We start from the raw sequence: 25484 nt of genomic DNA, 5'->3' as shown, positions 1-25484 counted from the left end.
ATTATTTTGGATTTTAGATCGAGAAAACACAGACCTTCACACCATTCATCTGGATAATATTGGTGAGTTGCATCAAACAATATTTTAACCACTAAATGCATCTTTTATATCATCAATTGATTTTCAGATACCCCCCTGATTTAGTACAACGTGGAAGAACGATGAATGATTTGAACAGGAAATCAATCTATTTACTGCTCACTCTTCACTTCAGCTTCCAGATCAGTTTTTCCGAATCAGTTTGCAGAGCAATGCCTTAAATGGTACATCTCTTGTGTAAAAGGTTGATTTCCTCCACACTAACCCTAGTCACTGTGTGTGTGTGTGTGTGTGTGTGTGTGTGTGTGTGTGTGTGTGACGTACCGTGCGCTCTGTGTAGATGTGGAATAATGAACGCGTCTCCTGGGATCCGGCTATGTTCTGCGGGATCACAGAACTCTCCATTCCCAAAGAGATGCTTTGGAAACCTGACCTCTTGATCACTGAGATGTGAGGACATTGAATGACACACACACACACACACACACACACACACACACACACACACACACACACACACACACACACACACACACACACACACACACACACACACACACACACACACACACACACACACACGAGTGATCTATGTGAACAATCTATTATGGTTGCTGACTTTAAACTAATATTCGATCTGTCCATAATGATACTGCAATATCACATCAAAAGAGTTATATGAATGGGTATCTAAGCTCATTAAACCTACTAAACAATACAGTGTGTGTGTGTGTGTGTGTGTGTGTGTGTGTGTGTGTGTGTGTGTGTGTGTGTGTGTGTGTGTGTGTGTGTGTGTGTGTGTGTGTGTGTGTGTGTGTGTGTGTGTGTGTGTGTGTGTGTGTGTGTGCCAAAGGACGGATATGGACAACGCGTCCCAGAGTCCCTACGTGTACATCACCTACGACGGCAACGTGACCTTCGAGGAGGACCTGAAGGTGGTCAGCACCTGCAAGATGGACGTGCACAAGTTCCCCTTCGACACGCAGAGCTGCAACATCACCGTCATGTCCATCCTCCACAGCGGTGAGCACTGGGGACAGAGGACCTGTTCTACTACATTAAAGGACCGCTCTCTGTGGGCATCCTTCTATGTATACAGTATAACCCATGGCAGATCCATTGTAGTCCATGATGACATCTGTCTCTGTCTCTGTCTCTCCCTCTCTCCCTCTCCCTCTCTCCCTCCCTCCCTCCGTCCGTCCGTCCGTCCGTCCGTCCGTCCGTCCGTCTGTCTCTCTCTCTCTGTAGTAAGTCAACTGAGGCTCACCCCGTCCTCCAACTCTTCCCGGATCACCCAGTTCACCCGCAGGGTGATGCAGACTCAGGGAGAGTGGGAGTTCCTCAGCCTGGCCGTCACCAACGAACTGTTCGTCCTCGGGGATCAAAACTGGGATCAGATCATATACACGGTGAGAAGCTCCACGGAGACATTGAATAAACACGTGAACCAATGGGAATGGAGTCGGAGGAAATAAACGAAATAACGTTTTTTTGGCTTTTCTTGATTTAACTGGACAATCCATTTCCTACACACACACACACACACACACACACACACACACACACACACACACACACACACACACACACACACACACACACACACACACACACACACACACACACACACACACTACAACTCACAATAATGCACCTTCAGGTTTTCTAGACATTATTTGTAAAATATTTGATTGGTACTTTTGTTGTATTCTTTTGTTTCTGCAAAATCAAATGACTTACAGTATCCTTGACCACCTTCCCCCTCCCCGTCCAGATCTCCATGAAGAGGAGGCCCCTTCTGCATGTCATCAACTTCCTGCTGCCCGTCCTCTTCTTCCTGTGTCTGGACCTGTCCTCCTTCCTCATCTCCGACCACCGGGGGGACAAGCTGGGCTTCAAGGTCACCGTGCTGCTGGCCATCTCCGTGCTGCTGCTCATCCTCAACGAGATCCTGCCCTCCATGTCCAACCGGACTCCCCTCATAGGTGGGACCCCTCTCCCCGTCTGATGGCTTCCACCTGGATACAGGGAGGGCCAATAAGAAGTGTTCTCCACAATCATAAGCATGCTTTTTTGTCTGGTCGGTCCCCCCAGCCACCTACTGCATCGTGATCTTTGCCATGATGCTGCTGAGTCTCCTGGAGACGGTGTTGGTGACTCACCTGATGGAGAAGGACTCTCAGCAGAAAGGTGTCCCGGAGAGGGAGGCCGTCCTGGTGGAGGACCTGGAAGGCAAGCAGGTCAAGGCCGCCTCCCCCAGCTCTCCTGCCTCCCCCGCCTCCCCAAGCTCCCCCAGTCCCTGTGAGTAACAAGATGGCCGCCACAGGAACCCCACCCTGGTCCTCCCTCTCGGTAGGACTTAGGAATGTAAACATTCGCTGTATAACCACAGGGGCCTGATAGTCAAGATGTTAGTCTCTTAGGGGGTTTGACACCTGTGGAAAGGTTCTCGGGTCGAATACTAATATCTATAGTCTACCTGTAGGCATAAGACTAAGGAGCAAGAACCACATGCTTGCCAACTGGCTCATTAATGACAAGTGTCTCAAATAAATGTCCCTATAGGTCACTTTGTTGAAGTTTTTATGTGTATCTTTTCCCCAAAACAATTCTGTGACAATGCATAAAGTGTCAACGCGCTAATGACATGTGTAACCTTCCAGTAGAGAAGGGCTGCGCTCGCTGTGCGTGCGTCTGCGATTGGTTGAGGTCTGAGACGCCCCGTGATCATCTACCAATGGCTGAGCAGGTAAGCTCTGTTATCGCTCTCACCTCCTCAGACAGGAAAACACAAGAGACAGAAAATAAGAGCTCAAGTAAGATAAGATAAGATAAGATAATGTGGATGGATGACATAAGGGTGTCAAAGCAGAAACTACAGGAAGGCAATAGGAATTAAAGTGATAGAATGGGAGGACAACATTATTTGATTCTTAAATATGAATAAAACGCCACAAAGACACACAGAAAAAATATACAAATAAAACCTATGAGCAGTAGAAGTGTGGATGCAAAAAAGGATACATAAACATTGAAGAAGGTTGAGGCTGGCACGATGGGTCGTTTAGGCTACATTAGGGAAGCCAGTACGGTCTGCCCTGCTGGCCTCCCCCCTCAGGCCACAGAGACCAGGAGGCCGTCCGTCCCGTGAGCGTCTGCCCTCTGGTCCGCAGGTGGCGGACGGCGGTCCCGCCGGGGGCGACGCCCACCTGTGGCTGATGGTCCTGCAGGAGCTGAGGGAGCTGAAGGGCCTGGCCCTGGCCTGGGTCCGCCAGGCCCACGGGGGGCACCCCGGCTACTGGACCCGCCTGGCCTATAGGATCAACGTGGGCTTCTTCATATTCTATGTGGCGGTGGCCCTGTTCTTCCTCACCCTCATGATAAAGGAATGGCAGTCCTAGAAGAGGCTCCTCCTGCACACGGACGTTAGGCTCAGAGGAGGCTCAGAGGAGGCTGATAGGAGGCTGATATGTTGGGTCCCCGTCTGTACATGCAAGGCAGAAGAAGAGACCTCCAGCCACTGGATGAATGTGTTGTGCTCTCTGTTGTACGAAAAATGGGTCATTTTGCTGTTGTTTTACTATTGCAGTCGTTACACGTTTAGAATGAACGAGAAGACACATGAAATAGATACAACCCAGGCTGTATAGTTTGCAATGTACTTGCTAGTGTATTTGTTGGATCATGTTTATTTGTACAAATATACAGATCGTTGAGGTTTACAAGATTTCTATCAGCGTCAACAATATAGACACACGAAAACACACAAAAAACACCCTCTCTCACACACTCTCTCACACACACACACAAGCACACACAAGTTCCCTCAGCAGTGTCTCATGATCTATTGGTGCGTTTATTGTTGTGTTAGTAGACTCTCTGTCCTCGTTACCTGTCACTAAAACCCTCTGTCCTCATCCGTCACTCAGAAGCTAATCCAATGCCGTTCATTGCGCCTCATTACACAACAGTCCAATATAATAATGTTTTGATATTACATCTCACTTCCCTTATGGCCTTATGCTTCTGGAGTCGCCACCAGGGTCCAATGGCCGCTCTTGATAAAGATGGGTGTCATTTACCTTTAAGGGATTGTTTCCGGGAAACACACACACACATACACACATGGCCACACGAACGGCCACACACACAGCCACACGCACGCACGCACGCACGCACGCACGCACGCACATACATGTGAACACCAGTGTAAACACGAACACACACACACACACACACACACCATTGAACACATCCAGATCCGAGACGGGGTAGACAGAGGTATAGAAACATATGCAGAGCTCTGACCCACCTCAAGACTAAACATACAGCAACAGCATATCTGTACAACGGACTAAGATGCACATTGTTTTCCTCCTTCTGTTCTTCATCATAGGTAAGACTGCTTTCATGGGTTATCATATTAACATTAACACTGAATGTAATGTTTATGTCTCTAAAATGGTCTGGTATGATTTGGTGATTGTGTAGCATGTGTGCATATGGTGTTAATGGTGAATACCTTTTTCTAAAAGCAGTCTATTCTGTTCACCGTGAATCTGCGTGGTGGCCGACCCCCCTTGATTACATTGATTGTCGACCTCAGAAATTAAAAGATTGTTCACTGCACTGTACTGTTTTGGTTTTGATAACGATGGTTATGGTTATAACGATTTGTTTTGTTTCTGATTAAAGATATTGCAAAAGAAAGAACTTAATTAAAATGTCAAACTGCAGTTGAGTGATTATTATAGACACAAAGGCGTGCATCGCTTCAGCCAATGTTTGAATTGAGCATATCAATTGGGTACACACTACCGTGCACAGAAGGTTTTTCTGATGACTAATAAACAAATGAACATTGAACAACTTAATTGACCATCTGTGATCAAACATCATTTTGGTGTTAATTGAAAGTAGTAATAATTCTAAAGTTCTTCCTCGATGGCTTGTAAAAGTCATTTGAATATCGAAATAGGTCTTTGAAGCATTGTTGCCTCCTGCTTTTCTTTTCTAGAACACGTTTCTCCTAAGAAAGTGTGCTGCTATCAGGATGTTTTGGACCATTTGAATATCAGCCGTAAGAGCGAAAGGCACAGTTCAACGCGGCCGGTGAAGGACCACACCCGCCCTACCATCCTCTATATGGACGTGTACATCAGTGCCATTCTTAGTGTGGTAAGGGTTATTTTATTGCAACATCCAGGCACGCTCAGTGGCTTTCCCTACTCTGTGTAGGCTGCAGGTTGTTTGTAAAAACTTTGAATTGCAGCTCAGATTGACATGAAACGTCAGAGCAAAGTTTCAGCTGTGGGACTTGTAAGATAAATACTATGATAGGCTTACACAATGGTTTAGTCTGAGTGTGGAATTGATTTATATGAATCAGAGGATGTACTTTGACAACATTAAACCAAATGTTCAGCTATATACAGGATACAGGCGGGGTTTCCCTGCTGTGCAACAATAAAGCGCTTCTGTTTGTGTCATCGTATGGATAGATATTATTCTACATGATACCTTTTTGCTTGTTTTCTGACAGAACGAGAAAGCCCAGACCTTCTCTCCTCTCGTCTGGCTTCATATGGTGCGTTTCATTTGCAAAACAATGAAAATAAAGGATCATCCTCATCATCCTCATAATGAGGATGATGATGATGATGATGAGGAGGAGGATGATCTCCCTCATGGATGTTTTCACTGTATAAATAACATGACACTCCTCCACATGGCTCACCCCCTGCAGACCTGGAACGACGAGCGGATCTCCTGGGATCCGGCGCAGTTCTGTGGGATCTCTAAGGTTTCTATTCCCAAGGAGTTCCTGTGGAAACCCGACATCTTCATCTTTGAGATGTGAGCGAGCATTAGCGAACGAAAAAAATTACATTTATACAAAACAAAGGCCTATCAGCTCAGCTATAGGATGCAGATCAAGTCAAACATCCTCTGTCAGTGGTTAAGCAACATAAGGACGAGGACGGAGGGAAAGTGTTTGAACATTTGGTTGAAGATACGCATGACACCATGTGGCATGCTCGGAAATAAACAACGTATGTTAATGAGTCATGGGTTTTTGTATTGTTTGTGTGTGTGTTTGTGCATGTGCATGTGTGTATATGTGTGTGCGAGTGTGCGCATGTGTGTATATGTGTGTGCGCCTGCGTGTGGGGATCTCCAGGACGCAGCGTGACGAGGCCCTGCCCAACCCCTACCTGCTGATGACCCACGAGGGGCGGGTCTACATGGAGGACGACCTCAAGGCGGTCATCACCTGCAAGATGGACGTGCACAAGTTCCCCTTCGACACGCAGAGCTGCAACATCACCATCACCTCGGTGGTCCACAGGGGTGAGGGGTCCGCCGGGGGCTCCGGGGGGTAGCGCTGACGGCAGGCCTCCGGAGGGGCCGTCGGTACGAGGCCAGCGTTGAGGAGGGAGAGAGCAGAAAGACGCGAAAGAGAGCACGATTTTGAACCTAAACCACCCAAAAAACACCCTCCTCCTCTCTGCTCCTGCACTGGGCCCCGTTTCCCGATATCGATGGATCTTCGCTCGTAAGATGGTTCGAAAGATGGATCTTTCGAACCATCGATAATTTCTTTGGAGCGTTTCCCGAAACTCCTCTTAACGTGAACGCGCATTCGCTGCACTTACGACGATCGTAGGATTGTACCTGTCCACTGACATGGTGCTGAAACGGGCTATGACGCAGGGGGAGACGCAGGAATGTCGGAGTAAAATGGGGTTAAAAAGGGTTCAAATATCTCCCCATCAAGGCCAACCGCAGAGTAGCCTACGAAAAGAATAGATTGCAATAATATGAATGCTAAAGATATTAAAACACAATTGATTAAGCCAAGGCCGACATATATATCAGTCCTAATCCTGAGCGCACGATCGGGAGGTGGAAGTTGCTTTTGGAAAAGCGGCATAATTAGATGCCTTCACAAGTCCAGCGGAGGGCTCCAGTTTTCGCCGGCCAAGTCATGCGCTGTGATATGTGTGACAGCTATGTTGCACAAAATTGCAGCTAAGGCTGGGGTAGCTTTGGTTGAACCGGAGGACATTGAGGACGATGACGACGAGGAAGATCGGTGTGAGGACGGCCTCCCTCATAACTACGCGGCTGGTTTTCGTGCACGTCGAAGAGTGATTGAGACTTTTTTTTAACCCCCTCCACCCTCCCACATGTCACTAACATTCCCGTCAACGTGACCAATCCCCACCATATCCCAGCCTTTTGCCTGCTCCTTTGCATTTTTTAAATATTTTTATAATTAATATTTTTATTTTTATAATTTTTTTATTTTTTTTACATTATGAGTAGCCTATGTCAGTCTGCACAAATCCCCCCTACTTTCTCTCACACATTTTAAGTGCCCTGCCTGCTCAAACATTTCCTAGACTGTCTCTCTCAAACTAAGAACATAATGGCCCACATTAGGCTCAGACGCACGTGATACACCATTACCAATGTGTTATAATAAAACGCATCCAATACTAGGAATGTCCGCTGGTTACGCCACTGAGGCTATAGTAGGCTAACGAGGCTCTTAGCGTCCTACGAGTACCCTGGAGCACTCGTTAGCTACTCGTGACTCGTGAGCGTTTTCAAGACGTTCGTTACCAAAGATGCTTTCGGGAAACGGTGTGAAAACTGTACGATGCTCGTACGACCCACTCTGCGATCCACTTAGGCTAAAGATGCTTTCGGGAAACGGGGCCCTGAGCTCTTACCCCATTGATGATTGTTGCGATGCACGCGCCTGTCGTTGAAGACGGGATGGCTTTCCCGAATCAATCACCAAGGATTGGTCCGAAATGACCCAGGAGCGGTCCACAATGTAAATGGCTTCTAGAGTCCGGTGCTGTCAACCAGACACTGATATTCTCAAAGTGCATTTCCCTCTCTAATATAATAGCTATGATCACTGTGCCAATTCATACAAATTACAGCCAAGTAATAGCTGAATCTTAACTTCAGCACTTTTAATGGGTAGGATGTGGTTGAGTTTAATAAGAGTGCTTGCCACACAGTATTCCTCTCTCTCTCTCTCTCCCTCTCCCCCCCTCTCTCTCTTCCCCTTCTGCTCTTTCTCTCTCCCTCTCTCTCCCTTCTGCTCTCTCTCTCTTCCCCTTCTGCTCTCTCTCTCTTCCCCTTCTGCTCTCCCTCCCCCTCTCTCTCTCTTCCCCTTCTGCTCTCTCTCTCTCTCCCTCTCTCTCTCTCTCTCTTCCCCTTCTGCTCTCTCTCTCCCTCTCTCTCTTCCCCTTCTGCTCTCTCTCTCTTCCCCTTCTGCTCTCTCTCCCTCTCTCTCTCTTCCCCTTCTGCTCTCTCTCTCTCTCTCTCTCTCACTCTCTCTCTCTCTCACTCTCTCTCTTCCCCTTCTGCTCTCTCTCCCTCTCTTCCCCTTCTGCTCTCTCTCTCTCTCTCTCCCTCTCTTCCCCTTCTGCTCTCTCTCTCCCTCTCTCTCTCTTCCCCTTCTGCTCTCCCTCTCCCTCTCTCTCTCTCTCTCTCTCTCTCTCTCTTCCCCTTCTGCTCTCTCTCTCTCTCTCTCTCTCTCTCTCTCTCTCTCTCTCTCTCTCTCTCTCTCTCTCTCTCTCTCTCTCTCTCTCTCTCTCTCTCTCTCTCTCTCTCTCTCTCTCTAGTGAATGAACTGAGGCTCTTCCCGTCCTCCAACTCGTCGCGGGTCACCCAGTTCTCCCGCCAGCTGATGCAGACTCAGGGCGAGTGGGAGTTCCTCAGCCTGGCCGTCACCAACGGCACCTTTGACATGGACGGATACTGGGATAAGATCGTCTACACGGTGGGCAGCCACGCTCACACTCAGTCTTGGTAAAGCAGAGCATTGCTGTGATCAAATCACAATAGTTATTGTTACATTAGCCCAATTTCTGAATCTGGGTTGGGTTATTCAAATATTATCATTTGCACCGTTGGAATATAGGTAATCATGCCCTGGAAAACCACAATTATTTAAGGTATAATATATGAATATATTATAACTTAGATAATATATATATAGAGTATACACTAGTTTCACAGGCTAAGTGACCACTGAATCGTTATTCAATGGTCGAAGGGCTGTAACTCAAAATACGAAACGGTCAACACAAACTCTGTGGGTTCCGTAGAAAGCCCATTAGATCCTATTAGGGAATGACCAAGAGGTTTAGAGCACTATGGGCACAGTAATTCACCACAATAAAATATCTCTCTCCATGTTTATATCACGGTTAAAAAGTGAGGTACAATTAAAATAGTTGTATTATGTATAGATCCCTCAACGTCGTTTCATAGTAAAAAATAATCTATATGAATACATGGATCGAATATAATAAATTCTAGAATATAATCAAATCAAAGTAAATCAGATTCAACTGGTAAAATAGAGATCTCTTATCTGTCTGCTATCGCTGTCCTCATCGGTGAAAGAAACAACGTTGAGAGGTGGTGGTTGAGGGGGACCCACCCTCTTCCACCGTCTGTTGGTAGGCTCTGGAGGGGGCCGTGCTGTAGTCCTACAGCTTGAGAGGCTTACTTCTCACTCCCAACGGCCAGCAGGGACGACGACTCTCTCGCCTTTCATCAGCTCACCGTCTGGCTAATGTCTCTCACTATCTAGGGCCTATTCAATGATACCCTGTTTGACACATCACTCGTAACAACAACCCTTTGTCCAACGGTATGCCACGTGGCCAATGTCATATAGGCAGTATTAAACTTGTTCTAACAGTATTAACAATAGAACTGCTTTTTTGTACGATATGAGAAGAAAATTAACACATAACACTATAGGTAACGGTTGGTCAACTAAAGCTTGCTAAATAAAACAAAGCAAGCCAGCATTGGCCTCCGAATAGAGGAAAAGGAACCCAAAGGTCAATCGGTAACAGGCCACAATAATGATTTCTGTTCAGTTTGTAAATTGTTTGATAATTAGGAATATTACGCTTCTAGCACGTGTAAACTTTCGTAACATACATAACACAATCATTACCAATGGGCCTGACACACATAAATTGTTCGTTTTTCCATGATTTTACACACACTCAAATGTCATTCTGCACACATAGCTAGCTTGATGAATCATTATAGCCCAGAATTCTACAACTTCGTCCCTAATTTGGAATAGCTATCAATGTTCAGAGGGAATTTTTGTTTTATGTAGTATAATCAAAATCTTCTGTAGAATGACACCCAATTAGTTATTGATCACGTTTAATGAAACAAAAATATCCTGAATTATTCTACGAAGTCAATAATGTGATTTACATGAAATGCAAATAGTTGCATAGCTGCATAATAGTTGCAAAACCCATCCTTAGGTTATTGTTTGTCGGATGGATGTGTGGCTACGGCTGCTAGCAAGTGCTACTCGGGAAAAATCCATCTGTCCTTGACCCTTGATGAAAGGATCATCACCACCACAGCCTTCTACATCCTGTTGATGAAATAGGATGGGTTATTGTTAGTAATTTAAACAAATAAAGTGCGATTGGACAGAAAGTTCTAGCAATATCTTTGTCAGCTTGTCGGGAAGGTCAGCCTGCCCCGGACCTTGACCACCTTCCCCCCCCCCTCCAGATCTCCATGAAGAGGAGGCCCCTTCTGCATGTCATCAACTTCCTGCTGCCCGTCCTCTTCTTCCTGTGTCTGGACCTGTCCTCCTTCCTCATCTCCGACCACCGGGGGGACAAGCTGGGCTTCAAGGTCACCGTGCTGCTGGCCATCTCCGTGCTGCTGCTCATCCTCAACGAGATCCTGCCCTCCATGTCCAACCGGACTCCCCTCATAGGTGGGACCCCTCTCTTGGCAGTCGGCCCCCCACCCCACACCGCCCCATCTGATTGGCCCAGGTAGGGCCAATAAGAAGTGTTTTATTACTTCTATTCTCCAGTCATAAGCATGCTTTGTGTCTGGTCGGTCCCCCCAGCCACCTACTGCATCGTGATCTTTGCCATGATGCTGCTGAGTCTCCTGGAGACGGTGTTGGTGACTCACCTAATGGAGAAGGACTCTCGCATCATGCTGGAGGAGGCGGAGCAGAAATGGACCAGGGATTCAGACTCCTGTCATAACACATGCAGTACGTTGAATGAGAGTAGCTTTCAAGACCTTTCAAAACCTTCCTTACAGCCTGCTCAAGCCTTCACTACACTATACTGCTAAATCCTATATGGCACACTAGAGCCATATCAAATGCGCTCCAAGTGGGCAGGCTGATACGAAGTGGGGTTACAAGCGATGTGTTGTATTCTAACCTTGTCATTTCAGAGGAGGGAAACTGCACTCATGACTCTTCCATCTGCAACGGATCTGGTGGAGGGACCTCACGAGAGCTGCTTCCTGTGGCTGACCAGGTGAGCGACAGGGGGAACAGACACGGTTTTCTAAGAGAGTACTGCTTCAAGAGAGTACTGCGTGTTAAACACAGGTTTAAAATCCCGGTCTGCAACATTAACTCTGTTGACTGTTACCGAGAGGAAGTTGCGTCAAGATCTGACCATTGAGGACCTTGGTCTGGGTTTTCAGTTCTCCGTTGGTCCAAATAGGAAAAATAACCCCAATGATTTGAATTGTGCGTGACTTTTGAGTTGATATTGCTGACAATGATTTCTTCCACAACACTCACGTGAAGCAGTCCTTAAGAATTGAGCCTAGCCGTTAGCCGCCTTAAAGGAGTGTGTCTGACCAGTGATGTCACGGGGTGTCTCAGGGAGCCAGGGACCCCCAGAGGGCCGACCCCCACCTGCTGCTGCTCATCCTGGAGGAGCTGGGCGAGGTGAGGTCCCTGCGCCGGGCCGGCGGCCCCCAGGGGCCCGGACTGAAGGCCGGCTACTGGACCCGCCTGGCCCGGAGGACCAACGTCGTCTTCTTCACCTTCTACCTCACCGCTGTGTCACTCTTTCTGATTTTCCTGTTTATAGAATGGAGCTCTTAGAGAGTGTGCCGTGGGATGGACCTTTTGGGGTTTTGTTGAGTATGTAAAGTGCTATCTTATGTTGGCTTTGTTATATGTTCATTTTAGATCCCAGCGATATGCTTTATTTTATTCTACATCATGTTATACTATATTATGGTGTTGAGCTATTTCATGTTATGCTTCTTGATGTGATGGTAATTGTGTCATGGTAGGTTGTGTAAGGTTAAGTCATGGTACAGCATGTTGTCATGGAAGCCTATGTTATATTACGCTAAATAATACTACTATAATACTAATTGTAATACTGTTAGTTATATACGAATATCTGACATTGGTTTAGTTGCGGTGAATCCACTTGAATGCAGTGCTTAACCCAATCTCTGTTAGAATTGTCTGGAACAATAGTTCCAGACATCCCACTTCTGCTTTGTTGTATGTAGGAGGGGCCAAATCAAATGCAATCGAATGATGATGATTAATTCATTATTTCTTCCTATTTGTCCATCCCTTTTATAATGTCCTCAGGGCTGCATGCTTGCATTGAGCTTTTGTCAGTCGAAACCCAGGGACTGAGGCAGAGGCTAATACTCCACTATCGGTATAATCTGTCGCTCTGACTCCAGCCTCATAGGATCCACTATGACACGTGTCTCTCTGATGATCCTGCTTCTCGTTTCAGGTAAGCCACTGAGCAGAGCCGCTCTCATAGTAGATGTACATCAAATAGACTGTGGTATTAAATTAATTATAAAAAACGATTTTGATGATTACAAATGTAAACTACTTTAGTGGTTATAAGTGCAATGGTCAATACTTGTGTATCAACATATTGTCATAGTACCATATCGGAATGTATTCAGTTCATGTGAATGCACTTTTTTCATTATTCAATTTGAAAATGTACAATCTTTGTGGCAATAACTAATTATGGTTTTGGTTGATTTGGTTTTCATTCTGACCAGTCAATCTAGCAGAAATGTATTATGGGTTTAAATAAGTAATTTATAAATAATTGTGCTTTATGTAAAAGGTTTGGATCATAAAAAACAGATTTTTTTAATACCATGCTTTGCCAATGCAATATAAAAAAATGTTGCTGTTATCTTTTATATTAAATGTATAATTATGAAAGCTTGTATGTTATAATAAAGCCAATGACTCAAATTGCAAAGAAAGATGCTCTGAATGACGTAATGACAACTGGACCACACAATGTTTCTCTGCCTGCCTCGCCCCTTCACTTATGGTTCCTGAGTAACCACAGCCAGCATTAACCTGACCATGCTGTATGTTTTTTTGGTTCATGCTCATGTTTTTCTGGTTTGAGTTAATGGCTGGGAGCTCCTAAACAGAGGAGAGAAGGTCAGGTAATTAAGGAAGAACCTACGTTTGAGAATTGATGAAACACTTGGCCCCTCACCCAAGGTATCAGGGTTTAAACGTGTGTGTGTGTGTGTGTGTGTGTGTGTGTGTGTGTGTGTGTGTGTGTGTGTGTGTGTGTGTGTGTGTGTGTGTGTGTGTGCATGAGATGTGAATCTGAGCCATAACTTGCATTGGGCAGGAAATCACATTATAATATCAGCCCATTTGAGTTATACAATCCATTAAGTATAGTTAATAGTTGCCATAATCCACACGTCAATATACACCAGACCACACATGCTCACACACGCATGCACACACGCACACATGCACACACGCACACACGCCTGTGACCCATTCTGTCTGCGTAGCATGTTGACATGGCTATCTAATGACACTTTAGCATCATAAATGATTCTGCCCAAACTTTGGGTTTGGATGTCAACAAACCAATAAACTGATTTAATTACAATTTTAGAAATGAGCGTAACTGAATGAACGATATTGAAATGAAATGAGATTAAATTGAATGAGTTTGATTGGATGAACAATATTGCTTCCTAAGGGCCGTTTCCGTATTAATTTCATGGTGTAATTAGGCTTAAGCTTTCCGCTGCCCTAACAGCTCTCCTGCTGTCAGCTCCAGAGGCCTGGGCTACGGATGAGGTGTCCAGCGAGAAGGTGTGCAGCTACTTTGACGTTCTGACTCAACTGAACATCAGCAAAGGCAACGAGCTATATACAATGACTCGCCCCATCCTGGACTACAGAAATCAGACCATAGTACATCTAGAGATAGCCCTCTATGGCATTCTGGGTATGGTAAGTGTGTGTGTGTGTGTGTGTGTGTGTGTGTGTGTGTGTGTGTGTGTGTGTGTGTGTGTGTGTGTGTGTGTGTGTGTTGTACACATGTGTGCATATAAGCATTAGGCTACCATGAAAGTTTTTATATTTGAAAAAAATTCATGGTAATGCTTATATACAATATATACATACATATATATATATATATACATATATATATACACATATATATATACATATATATATATACATATATATATATATATATATATATATATATATATATATATATATATATATATATGTACTGATATTTGTTTACCCTCAGGATGAAAAAGAACAGATGTTTGTTGCTTCTCTCTTGACTTCATTGGTGAGTTCTCTCGACGGGCTAGGTTATTATTATATTATTGAGTTATTATTCGGTGCATCTCAGAGATTTTGTTAAATAGAAATGTCCTTGCATGAACAAGGCACAAAACCTTTCATCCAAACGTCGGCTTCACATTCTGTTTCTAGCAATGGCACAGTGATCTGTTCTCCTGGAATCCCGAGGACTTCTGTGGCATTACCTACATCCCTTCCATTCCCAAGAAGCTCATGTGGGAACCCGATATCATCATTGAGGAAATGTGAGTGGTGCAGATCATCAGCAGTGTTCCTGTGTATGTGTACCCATTTTGCAGAGCTTAGAGTTACCACTGCCATGGCAAGGGATTGAAATCCCTTGGGGCCACTCATGGTATTGTAAGAAGATTGTAAGAAGGCCATTATCTTAGTTGATGACAAGGCTAGAGTAGCTAAATCGTTAAATACCCATAACGCCGAATGTGATACCAGTGTTATTCAAACAAACACACGTCATTGGTCTCTTCCTTTCCAGGATTGCGGAGGACAAGGCCCCTCCCTCGCCCTTCCTGACGCTGTACTCTAACGGGACTGTGGAGCTCAACAGGGGCATGGTGGTGGTCAGCACCTGCCTCATGCAGATCTTCAGCTTCCCCTTCGACACACAGAGATGCACTCTCACTTTCAAGTCCATCACCCACACGGGTGGGTGTTTTGTGGGTTCTCATGCCGCAGCATATCTACACCTAGCCTGGTCCTACCAGACTCTCGTACTTCATTTCATTTGTACAGAAGGGAAATTCAAATTGAGTGGAAGTAATTAGGCGGGCGGAGCCAGGCTAATAGCACACCCACCTGTACAGTAGTTTGTATTGTATGTGTCTTTATGTGTGTGGTTGAGTGTGTGCAGTGCATGTTGCATACAATACACTTTATAATATGTATATATTTAGGAGATGATCTTACCCGAACTCAGGGTCATTAAGGAGCAGGTAGAGATCGGGATCGTAGGCTTAATGCTGCCTTCAAGTAGGTTGTAGACGTTGGGGATCGAATCCGATACCCTTTCGTCTGGAAGTCAAACTATTGTTCTGCTCTACGTCCATGCTTAGGTTCTGGTCATTTATCCCTCTCTTCTCATTTCTTTTCAGACAAGGAGTTGAGGCTCCTCGCCCAGGGCTCCAACGCTGCCACCAGGATGACTCGCGAGGTGTTGCGGACGCAGGACGAGTGGACGTTCTGCAACGTGAATGTCACCAAATTCAGCGAAGACTCCATAGATCACATAACATACACTGTACGTCTATACACTGCATGAATCTCAAAGTGGGTACACAGCCACATGACCGCATGTGCATGAGCATAACATGCATTGGATGCACGTTGTCATATCTGATCGGCACAACCTGTGTCGTGCGTTCCCCAAGATCACGATGAGGAGAAGGCCGGTCCTGTACGTCGTCAACCTCCTGTTGCCCATCTGGTTCTTCATGTGCCTGGACGTGGCCTCACTGTTCATCTCTGAGAAGGGCGGGGAGAAGCTGAGCTTTAAGGTCACGGTGATGCTCTCTGTGACGGTGCTGCAGCTCATCCTCAACGACATACTGCCGTCCACTTCCAGCAGGATCCCGCTCATAGGTGAACAGGCTGGAGTCAACCTCATCACGGGAATCAACGTCCGACACACATTGCTTGTAAAATGACACTTGCATGCGAATATCGTATAACTGGTTCCCTTTTTTGTTCCCACAGCGACCTACTGCGCGGGGATATTCTCGCTGATGCTGTTGAGTCTGTGCGAGACCATTGTGGTGATGCACCTGATGGAGAAGGACTTCCACTTCAAAGTGAAGGAGGAGGAAGACTGCAGTATGGACGAGGACAAAAAAGATCTGCCCATAGTCAACAAGGGCGATACTGGTAATTCTTACTTAAAGGTTAAAACAACAATCTAAACAATGTTGTAGGATCAGATATATGCAGATTTTATCAAAACATCTTTCCGGCTCAGATAAATATATAGGAGGTTGATTATAAGCATTTCAATTAAATATTAAAAAAATCCTTGCCTAGCGACATGCTTCGAATGGCAAGCGTTCAAGAGATGTGCTCTTAAACTGTGAATATGAGGAAGAAGATAAGCATTTTAAGAATACTTAAGTTAAGTAAGTAAGTTAATATTCTTCTTCAAAACTTCTTAATTTCAGATAAGAACGGGCAGACCCGTTTGCACATTTCTGATCGACCTGTGAGCACATCTTCGCTGCTCCCTGCGGTTCATGAGGTAGAAAACGACATGAACATGAAATTATTGAACAGCAAAGGTCCCCATGTGTCTCGCCTGCAGGGGGCATCTTGTAACGCTCTGCCTCTCTCTCAAATAGGGTAAGCCCGGAGAGACAGAGCTACACCTGGTGGTCTTGGGGTTGTTGACGGAGATAAGGAAGGCTTTGGAAACTCGACTGGAGGGTGGCCAGGTTCGAGATGGGAAACCCGGATACTGGACCCGAATAGCCAAAAGGATCCATGGCGTTTTCATTTACATGTATTTATTCTCAATCCTTAGCTTTGTGTGCTATATGGCTGCAAGGTGGTATATTGTTGTACACCATGACGCCACCCCAGCTTCACAATGTTAACAGCATTTGAGAAGGGTTTACAAATCTTTGGAATTGAACAGAAATTAATTTCTGCTATTTCTGAAATCTTGCAAAATCTTCCTCTGCCCAAATATACCCTCTATCTTTATGACTCACAAATCGTACAGCAGCTTTAACGTACCATGAAGCAAATAAAGTAGATATACATACACTCGTAGGTAGCAAGATTATCGTATGCATCAAAAATACTTACCACAGGTGGAAGTATTCAGTATTACCGCCACCCTTCTCCAATACTGTAGGGGGCGCTGTGGTCCTCAGTGTTCATGAAGTTGTTCTTCTTCTCTGACAGCTGCAGTGAATCTGTGACGTGGATTTTCATTCAAGGATTCCTCAGTCCCTGTATTGTACCAACTAAATAAATTAGCACTAAGCTTTATTTCACATTCTCCGATTTATTTTGACGTTCTGTCCTTTATTTGGTCTTCATAGTACATCATTATACCACAGAAGATTTAACAGGTAAGCGAAACCCTACTTTGTATCATGGATAACAGTTAGTGCTGTCAAATGGTCTGGAAAAAAGGCAATTGCTCACTTAGTAATCGAGTAATAAATGAAGTGCTCGTGAAATCAGATCAACTGGGATCCTGAGACCTCTTAGGCTACTACATGAGGTTTATGAGCCTTTTTTAAATGCCACGTCAATTTATTCATGTTCTTTTTCAGGACGACGACATGCGTTAATGTTTTTCTCCCCTAACGTTATAGCCACAGGTACCACGATGAGTAAAGGCAAAGTGCTGAACCTAAAGGATAAGATCAATGGAAACGAAATGGACCTCAGTCTCTGTAACCTTTCCGAAGTTCCAGTCAAAGAACTCGTAAGTTGCCTGCTTGAATTTGTGTTATATCTTCTGATTAGCGCAATGTAGTGCGTTATCTGCAGGTCCCCCGTCTGTTATCCGTCACACTGTGATGACAATAGGCCTTATTGTGTTTTCCTATCCTCTTTCGCATAGGCTGCTTTGCGAAAAGCGACGGTTTTGGACTTGTCTTGCAATAACATCACATCACTTCCTGTAAGTCCTGCAAACAAACGCCCACTTAAATGCCATCATATTAGCAAAGCAAACGGACACTAAATGGCCAAAATTGAATATGTCTTTTGTTTTACCTCATGCAGCCAGACTTCTGTAAATTGACTCACCTGATCAGGGTAGACCTGAGTAAGAACCAGCTGGCCTCACTGCCCGATGACCTGGGTAACCTCTGCAACCTCCAGCACCTGGACCTGTACAACAACAAGCTAACAGGCCTCCCTGTCAGCTTCTCTCAGCTACGGGTCAGTCACAGACACCACAACCCTTCCTTTAGCTCTTCCTGATTATTAAGGAACTACCACGCTCCTCTTCAGAGCACCATGGCTCTGGTGCCTCTGCTGCTATGCGGTGATGGAGAAACCCATGGAATACCTCTCAAGAGTTTTAAACCAACCTTTATTCTGCCTCTCCAGAACCTCAAGTGGCTGGACCTGAAAGACAACCCCCTGGAGACGGAGCTGGCCAAGGCGGCCGGGGACTGTCTGGACGAGAAGCAGTGCAAACAGTGTGCCTCCAAGGTGAGTCGGTGAGGGAGAGAGCGGGAGAACCCAGGCAGCAAGAGGGCAGTCGTCATGGGTGTATCTGCGTGGTGTGCGTCGCTCCCTGTCTATCGTGTCGATTGTTCCACTATTGATGTGATGTCGGTCTGAATGTATTATTTGCTTGTGTTTTTGTCTTACCCGTAGGTTCTGCTGCACATGAAAGAAGTCCAGGAAGAGGTGGACAAAGCCAGAGAGAAACGCTTCCTGAAAGAGCGAGGTGAGTCTTCCAACGCCCATGGTCTGATCTTGTTGCCTGGAACGAAGCCTTATGGCCATGTTGCTCTCTATTCCATTTGCTATTGCATCCGGTTACTGTGTAAGCAGACGCAAAGCTCTGTGGATAAGCACAGTTTGCACTTCTGATTGTAGGATGTAATTTAGATTAGATGTTATTCCTGTTCATGCACTCAATCAATGGATCTTTTAATTGTATATCTGAAGTTCACAATTAAAAGATTGTAGCAAGGCTTATGGGCGACTTATGGCTATAAGCTTAAGTATAAGAATCCTTATTATTCAAGACAATAACTTTGAGAATGCTCACGCCACTGTGTCTTCCTTCATCCTCACCCTCCTCCTCCTCCTCCCCATTCAGAACAAGAGAAGAAGAAGGAGGCCAAGAAGAGGGAGCGCGAGGCCAAGGAGCGCGAGGTCCGGAAGCAGGAGAAGGCGGAGGAGAAGGAGAGGAGGAGGAAGGAGTACCAGGCCCAGCTGGACGCCACAGCCGCCCAGGAGCACCAGAGGAAGAAGAAGGAGGAGAAGAAGAAGAGGAACGGGCTGGCGGCAGGTGGGGTCCCAGGTCTTAGAGGGTAATCGGATGGTAATGTATCAATACAATATGGCACATTTGTCCAAGTAGTGTACAAATGTAACCATATATTTGATACTTTGCCTTGAAGTCCTGGGGCCTGACCAGACCTAGAGACATTCGTGGCTATATATTGATTTCTCACATTTAAAACCTTGCATGAACTTCCAAGTTGAACGAACTCCGTTCTTGTTGAAAGCTAAGTAAATCACTTTTTTTCAGCTGATAACTGTTCTAGTTTAACAAATTGAGGTCGTCAGTCTTTCTAAAATGGACGCCACAGATCACATTTTTTAAACCCGTAGGCAAACGTTCTTCTGCTTAAACTGGGGATACTTACCCTTTTAAGAATATGAACGATCGTTTGTCCCTCCCAGATAAAAAAGCTGCAGAGGAGTCCGCCCCGAAACCACGGCGCTCTCTGATTGGCCTGCTGTTCAAGCTGCTCCTCCTGCTGCTGCTGGGACTGGCCGGCGCGGCGGCGGCCTGTCAGCTGACGGAGCTGCGCAGGGAGGCGGCGTGCGTGCCGGTCAACGCGGCCCTGGAGACGGGGCTGACCTGGGCCCGGCGGCAGGACGTGCTGCTCAGACAGCTGCTGAAGGACTGGTCCACGATGGCCAAGGAGCTGCTGGAGTCCAGCCAGACGGCCAAGAACTGAACCCAGGTCTGGTTCAGTCGCTCGTCACCGTGGGTTCCCGCTGTTATGTATGTGTGTGTGTGTGTGTGTGTGTGTGTGGAAATGTGGGATAGTTGACTTTTTTTCTTGCTTTGTTGACTAAACTTAACTGCGGAAATTGTGAATCTCTGTAAGATGGGAACCCACGTCCCGCACCCGCGCCCCATCCATCCTGCATGAGGGTGTGAAACTTAATCTGGATCGGTAGAAAGCAGGGCGAAGGACAAATGTAAAAAACAAAACAAAGGCCCTCTAAAATTCCTATGGAATTGTTGTTGCTCTTGGCTCCCGTTTGTACTGCCTCTTTTTTTTATTTTTAACATTGTCTTAAACATTTCTCTTGTCCATGCCTTATGCTTAAAGAATGCAAGCTAACACTCAGACACAATGCACACTCAATGGGTTGATTTGAGGGAATCCAGGTATTAATTTATGTTAGGTTGCTTTCTGTGCTGTTTAGACTCTTAAATCTACAGCCAGTCATGACTCTCCTTTAGGTTACTGTCTGATGCGGAATATAAAGAACATGCTGAAAATACGCAACCTCGTTTTTATTCTAAACAATTATCTAAGGGTATCAGTGTATGTAATTTTGATGGAATATCTGGGCATTAATTTAAAGACGACAAGAGATGGTTTGAATTTAAAAGTGACATTTTCCTTTGGGTCTCTTTGATCGGTCATGATTTGTTAGAACAAAAGTTGCCCATGCTATCTTAGATCACATCGTCCATCTGTGGAGATGGGAGATCTGAGGTCACTACTGATCAATGAAATGCAAATTGTACCGCTTCACCTGAAATGTGTTCTGGAGTTATTTCGTTTGACCAAATATTTCATCAGTATTATTAAAGGGTTCTACGCTGCAGAAAAGTCTGGGAGTCCTGTCTCAAAATAATTTCCTAAGGTCATCACAGTTTGGAGCAAAAGTTGAAAGACTTCTCATGCTCAAAGTTCAAATAATAAACAAAAGCAGCTCATGATGGCAAACGTTCACGTCTCCAACAAGTGGGTGAAGAACTGATGATGCCAATACAATGTGGGACAGGAGCCCAGAACTTGTCACCGTCATGTTTCCCTCCCCAAAGCCTGACTTCATGATGGCCTGCCATACGGTAAGGACCCCAAGGCTGTCACCAGGGACACCGTGCACTAACAAGGCGTTGCATGTGCGAGGTTCTGGGTTCCGTTGCAGATGTCCGCAGGGTGTATTTAGTTTCTGCTATACATAGAACCTGAAGGTGATGACAGCATTGGTGAGGAGCAAATTACAGTTATGACAACTGTAATTTACGTTAAGGGCATTTAGCAGACTCTTTTAACCAAAGCGACTTACAACCCTTTGTACCCACATTCACACCCTGAAGGCGGAGTCCACCATGCAACAGCCAGCTCGTCGGGAGTAGTCGGGGTTAGGTGTCTTGATCAGGGACACCACGACACTCAATTGGTGGGGGGGGGGAGCAGTGGATCGAACTAGCAACCTTCCGGTTACAAGTCAACCGCCTCCACCTCCTGAGCTAATTATTCTCTCTCTCTCATGGCTAGATGTAAACGCAATCATGCAAATCATAAGTGTTACACATGTTTGCAACCTATGTTCATGAGGGCTGGGTGATGACCGAAAGGAAGAGATCGCGGGTACAAGCGGCCAAGATGAGTTTTCTCAGAAGGGTGGCTGGCGTCTCCCTTAGGGATAGGGTGAGAAGCTCAGCCATCCGTGAGGAACTCGGATTAGAGCCGCTGCTCCTTTACTTAGAAAGGAGTGGTTTCTAAGTGAGGTGGTTCGGGCATCTGGTAAGGATGCCCACTGGGCGCCTTCCTTGGGAGGTGTTTCAGGCACGTCCAGTGGGGAGGAGACCTCGGGGAAGACCCAGGACTAGGTGGAGAGATTATATCTCAACACTGGCCTGGGAACGCCTCGGGATCCCCCCGTCAGAGTTGGTCAATGTGGCCCGGGAAAGGGAAGTCTGGGGCCCCCTGCTTGAGCTGCTCCCCCCGCGAACCAACCCCGGATAAGCGGACGAAAATGAGATGAGATGAGATGTTTACACCATGGATGTAAAAGTCTGTATGACAGACATTTATTTTTGCCAACGTTTTGAAAAACATCAATACAGGGTGGCTGGTTTTGGTTGCTATAGTTACAGTGGCATCTAATACATTCGCCTGATTCGATAGGCTTTCTTGGTTTACATTTGAAATTAAATTCATTTTTGAACTTCCTTTGAAATTTTGATCCCAATTAATGCCGCCAATGACATTATTATTCTGCTATCTCTACAAAGATAGCAGAATAATACACATCTGCATGTGTGTTCATGCATTGCCACAAAGAGTTCTCAGCCCTGTTTTCCTAGAGCTTATGGGATTCGTAGTCCAGAAAGGTATTTTTATCTCGTTTCATTGGGGGGCTCCCCGACTTTTCCGGAGGGACCTGCGTCACACGGGCGCACACACACACACTAGAAGTCCGCAAGCAGCGACGGCAGATTTTTTGTTAGGTTGTCATCATGACGCCCGCTCCGGTGGGCTGGGATGAGTGGCGCTGGTATTGTCTCTCCTTCACGTACGCCATGTCACCCAGGAGCTTGGTCCGGAGTGACGGGTCCACCGTCATCCCCAGGGTCACCTCCCCGAACACCTTGCACACAGACAGCTGCAGGAGAACCGAGGCACAGGGTTGAGGGCGGAACTGGCCATGACATTTTTGTCAGTTCCGTCCTACTGAATCAACGTTGTGGTCGACTGCGCTCAGAATCACGGACGTAGAGGCTTGCATGCTGCACCCATCCATGTAGGTGTCTTCTACGCAGAAGTATAACTAGCTAACTGAGATTCAAGAGGCCAGTAATCATTTCTACAATGGCAGCCATCCGTGTGTGTGTGAGTGTGTGTGCGTGCTTGCGTGCGTGTGCGCGTGCACTTGCCTCTTGGAAGTGGAGCTTCTTGAACATGGCGATGCTAACCGTGTTGTCCAGGCCGATCTTCGCCTCAAACTTCTGGATCCCCAGCTTGGAAATTCCTTTGGACAGGACATGGTTGAACTGGAAGGCCAGGTGCTGGTAACACCTCAGCATCCGAATAAGACTGTTGATAGGATTGATATATCGCCTCAGGCTTCATATTTGTTGGCCTTGTTTGGCTTTGCTCACCATAGCACAGCATCATGCATGTGACCTCTTTTCCGAGTCCTTTCCCCCGGTAGCTGGGCTCTGTACAGGGCAAACAATGAGCAGAGAGAACCTCAATATAGAGAACTACCTTTACATTACTATCTATAGAGGAGTACCTGTAGTAGTGAGTTCTACATAGAGTACTACATAAAGAGTAGTACATACAGAGCACTACATATAAAGTGCAACGTATACAGATCCGTTTAAGAAGATGCATTAAAAAGTAACCAACAACCTTTACAGAGTGCTAGATAACTTTTCTAATCAAATTGTTGATTTCTTCTATAGATTTCAGCCACTTCTAAACAAATGAACATGTCTTTATGAGTGAAGCATTTCAACACGGTATAAGATAAGGGGCGTGTCACCAGCGATCATGATCTCCAGCTCGGCCAGGGAGAGGTCAGTGGGGTCGGTCAGGAACATGTTCACGTCTCCCAGCATGCACTGCTCTTCCTGGGCCGCGGGCTCTGACCACCGCTGCTTGTCCAGGATGATGAAGGTGCACTCTGGAAGCAGAGCACAGACTGATGCTTCATTCATGGCGACGAGCAAAGAAACAATGAGGCAAAAGAAAAGGGGATCATATTGAGGAGGAAACAGCAGAAGTTCAACTGCTGGAGGTTACACATGGAGGTTTAATGATGTAGTGATGTGGGTCGATCATTAATGTGCATCTATATTCCAAAGGTTTGGTGGATGTTATAAAAACTAAAGCCAAACTTGATGATCACATCTATCATTTCACTTCAATCATATTTCGTAATTTAAATGTTCCTATTTCTTTACGGTTATCGGTTAAATATGTCGGTTCTGCATTATCCAAGTGTACAAGAGAGCCATGTAACATACTGTCGTTGTCCTCTCTCCAGCTCCTTTGCATCTCGTACTCCTGCTCCAGGGAGAGGGGCTCCGACGCCGTCAGCAGCTGCAGCTCAGGGGACTTCATCCACTCGTGATACCTAACGCAGAGACGGGATAAAGAAGTTATAAAGAGAAAAATGACATTGTATTTAGGGGCTAGCCTGCGATAATAACCCCGAAAAGACATTCAAAGTAATGACTGAGGCTTAAGTTGGAGGCTAGTGTTTTTTTAAAACTCCCGATGAATGGTACCACACTGACACTGGGTCCACAGCCATCCAGCAGGTCATATTTTATGATTCTTAAATAAGCGTGACAATATAACAGATCAATTGAGTACGTTATTACCTGGGCACATGATGGTCATTGTAAGGCACCAACACGACTTTGTCACCTTCAAGCAAAGTATTTTCATTTATCTTCATTATGCTGTATCCGGCGTGCTGGGAATTATCATCAACGTTATAAAAAATATGCATAAATGTTTGTTTTAACTAAAGCTGCCTTATTTGTTACTAAGCGATTCTTCTTTTCTTGCATGTGTGTGATAGCGAATAATGGGTTTACATTCTTTAGCGCCACCTTCTGACCCCTCCAGAAATGACATGACCGTGATTGTGAATGAAAATATCCTTAAAGTAAATGACATGACGATATGCTTAAAGATTAATAAGAAAGTCAAAACTTCCTCTGAAAATAATCTGATCTATTACTTGTTGTATTTTCTTCATATTAAAATCGACCATCTACTTTGTCTTTTCCACATTGTTCCATGGCCTCTTTCATTATGACATGTTAGTTGCCTGACCTCATTTCATTGTAGGCCTACTTCTTCTTTTATTTTAATTTCACGATCTTATGCAGAAAAGAGTCAATCTTTGTTTTTGTTACTGTCCGGTTGTGCTGGGGTCTTTCCCTCACTGCTTTTTTGTCTTCTGAACTCTCCCAACTCTTTCCTGAGGCTGTTAAATAAATACAAGCTGATCTCAAGTCACCATGTGCTGGATTAATCCGTAAACCAGGATCACAGCAGGGTGGGGCAGGCTTGTGCTACAGACAGAGGAGGTAAATACGAGTCGTTAGCAAACTGTTCTTAGTTGAAAGAGGCTTACTTCTTCCTATTGGCAAACATAGTCAGTATCTTACTGACTAAACCAATTCTGGGGCCTTCTCTGTTACACAAGATACAGACAACGATGACACAAACACTTTTTTAATAAACAATCAACCTTATGT

The 25484-nt window shown here is 45.5% G+C and overlaps 5 protein-coding genes across 7 annotated transcripts in view; 4 read left to right on the top strand and 1 right to left on the bottom strand.

The window, feature by feature from the left end:
- LOC130371851 (5-hydroxytryptamine receptor 3C-like) overlaps positions 1-3440 on the top strand; it is a 4855-nt gene extending 1415 nt beyond the window's left edge. The window contains exons 3-10 of the mRNA XM_056577711.1: positions 18-62; positions 380-489; positions 893-1062; positions 1288-1448; positions 1814-2024; positions 2134-2340; positions 2703-2788; positions 3213-3440. Coding sequence (XP_056433686.1) covers positions 18-62; positions 380-489; positions 893-1062; positions 1288-1448; positions 1814-2024; positions 2134-2340; positions 2703-2788; positions 3213-3440 — 1218 coding nt within the window. The remainder of the gene's footprint in view (positions 1-17; positions 63-379; positions 490-892; positions 1063-1287; positions 1449-1813; positions 2025-2133; positions 2341-2702; positions 2789-3212) is intronic.
- Positions 3441-4398: 958 nt separating this feature from the next.
- On the top strand, positions 4399-12405 carry LOC130371850 (5-hydroxytryptamine receptor 3A-like). The gene is made up of 10 exons (XM_056577710.1): positions 4399-4435; positions 5057-5217; positions 5582-5626; positions 5786-5895; positions 6221-6390; positions 8688-8845; positions 10627-10837; positions 10976-11128; positions 11317-11402; positions 11759-12405. Exons 1-10 carry the CDS (start codon positions 4399-4401, stop codon positions 11981-11983), a joined length of 1356 nt encoding a protein of 451 aa, XP_056433685.1. The 3' UTR covers positions 11984-12405.
- LOC130371478 (5-hydroxytryptamine receptor 3A-like) lies at positions 11983-17251 on the top strand. 3 transcript variants are annotated; one of them, XM_056577268.1, is made up of 10 exons: positions 11983-12644; positions 13968-14149; positions 14460-14504; positions 14651-14763; positions 15015-15184; positions 15631-15776; positions 15907-16117; positions 16232-16399; positions 16687-16763; positions 16864-17251. In XM_056577268.1, the coding sequence occupies exons 1-10, from the start codon at positions 12605-12607 to the stop codon at positions 17116-17118; spliced, it is 1407 nt and encodes a 468-aa protein (XP_056433243.1). In that variant the 5' UTR covers positions 11983-12604; the 3' UTR covers positions 17119-17251. The 3 variants fall into 3 exon arrangements, with proteins under 3 accessions (XP_056433243.1, XP_056433242.1, XP_056433244.1); XM_056577267.1 differs by having other exon boundaries at positions 13953-14149; XM_056577269.1 differs by having other exon boundaries at positions 12480-12644; positions 13953-14149; positions 16687-16923.
- Positions 17252-17403: 152 nt separating this feature from the next.
- On the top strand, positions 17404-21402 carry lrrc59 (leucine rich repeat containing 59). Its single transcript, XM_056577270.1, has 8 exons — positions 17404-17601; positions 17851-17963; positions 18102-18161; positions 18266-18424; positions 18596-18700; positions 18869-18941; positions 19320-19511; positions 19910-21402. The coding sequence occupies exons 2-8, from the start codon at positions 17865-17867 to the stop codon at positions 20188-20190; spliced, it is 969 nt and encodes a 322-aa protein (XP_056433245.1). The 5' UTR covers positions 17404-17601; positions 17851-17864; the 3' UTR covers positions 20191-21402.
- Positions 21403-22120: 718 nt separating this feature from the next.
- nat9 (N-acetyltransferase 9 (GCN5-related, putative)) lies at positions 22121-24845 on the bottom strand. The gene is made up of 6 exons (XM_056577271.1): positions 24597-24845; positions 24237-24346; positions 23753-23893; positions 23364-23423; positions 23139-23233; positions 22121-22867 (listed from the first exon to the last, which is right to left on the bottom strand). The coding sequence occupies exons 1-6, from the start codon at positions 24725-24727 to the stop codon at positions 22709-22711; spliced, it is 696 nt and encodes a 231-aa protein (XP_056433246.1). The 5' UTR covers positions 24728-24845; the 3' UTR covers positions 22121-22708.
- Between the last annotated feature and the right edge of the window lie 639 nt (positions 24846-25484).

Source organism: Gadus chalcogrammus, chromosome 18 (assembly GCF_026213295.1).
Source record: "Gadus chalcogrammus isolate NIFS_2021 chromosome 18, NIFS_Gcha_1.0, whole genome shotgun sequence".
In the NCBI taxonomy this organism is placed as follows: domain Eukaryota; kingdom Metazoa; phylum Chordata; class Actinopteri; order Gadiformes; family Gadidae; genus Gadus; species Gadus chalcogrammus.
The sequence above is the reverse complement of the archived record's forward strand: the minus strand, read 5'-3'. Positions and strand labels throughout refer to the sequence as shown.

Bases quoted from the DNA above. Each gene is read 5' to 3' on its own strand.
- nat9 (XM_056577271.1), bottom strand. From the start codon at position 24,727: ATGCATATTTTTTATAACGTTGATGATAATTCCCAGCACGCCGGATAC. The intron at 23,234-23,363 runs GTGAGCAAAGCC...TCCTGTCCAAAG, and splicing joins ATGCATGATGCTGTGCTATG to GAATTTCCAAGCTGGGGATC. The intron at 22,868-23,138 runs GCAAGTGCACGC...GTTCTCCTGCAG, and splicing joins AGAAGCTCCACTTCCAAGAG to CTGTCTGTGTGCAAGGTGTT.
- lrrc59 (XM_056577270.1), top strand. From the start codon at position 17,865: ATGAGTAAAGGCAAAGTGCTGAACCTAAAGGATAAGATCAATGGAAAC. The intron at 18,162-18,265 runs GTAAGTCCTGCA...TACCTCATGCAG, and splicing joins ATAACATCACATCACTTCCT to CCAGACTTCTGTAAATTGAC. The intron at 18,701-18,868 runs GTGAGTCGGTGA...TCTTACCCGTAG, and splicing joins GCAAACAGTGTGCCTCCAAG to GTTCTGCTGCACATGAAAGA.
- LOC130371478 (XM_056577267.1), top strand. From the start codon at position 12,605: ATGACACGTGTCTCTCTGATGATCCTGCTTCTCGTTTCAG. The intron at 14,764-15,014 runs GTGAGTGGTGCA...CTTCCTTTCCAG, and splicing joins GATATCATCATTGAGGAAAT to GATTGCGGAGGACAAGGCCC. The intron at 16,118-16,231 runs GTGAACAGGCTG...TTGTTCCCACAG, and splicing joins CAGCAGGATCCCGCTCATAG to CGACCTACTGCGCGGGGATA.
- LOC130371850 (XM_056577710.1), top strand. From the start codon at position 4,399: ATGCACATTGTTTTCCTCCTTCTGTTCTTCATCATAG. The intron at 5,896-6,220 runs GTGAGCGAGCAT...GGGGATCTCCAG, and splicing joins GACATCTTCATCTTTGAGAT to GACGCAGCGTGACGAGGCCC. The intron at 8,846-10,626 runs GTGGGCAGCCAC...CCCCCCCTCCAG, and splicing joins GGGATAAGATCGTCTACACG to ATCTCCATGAAGAGGAGGCC.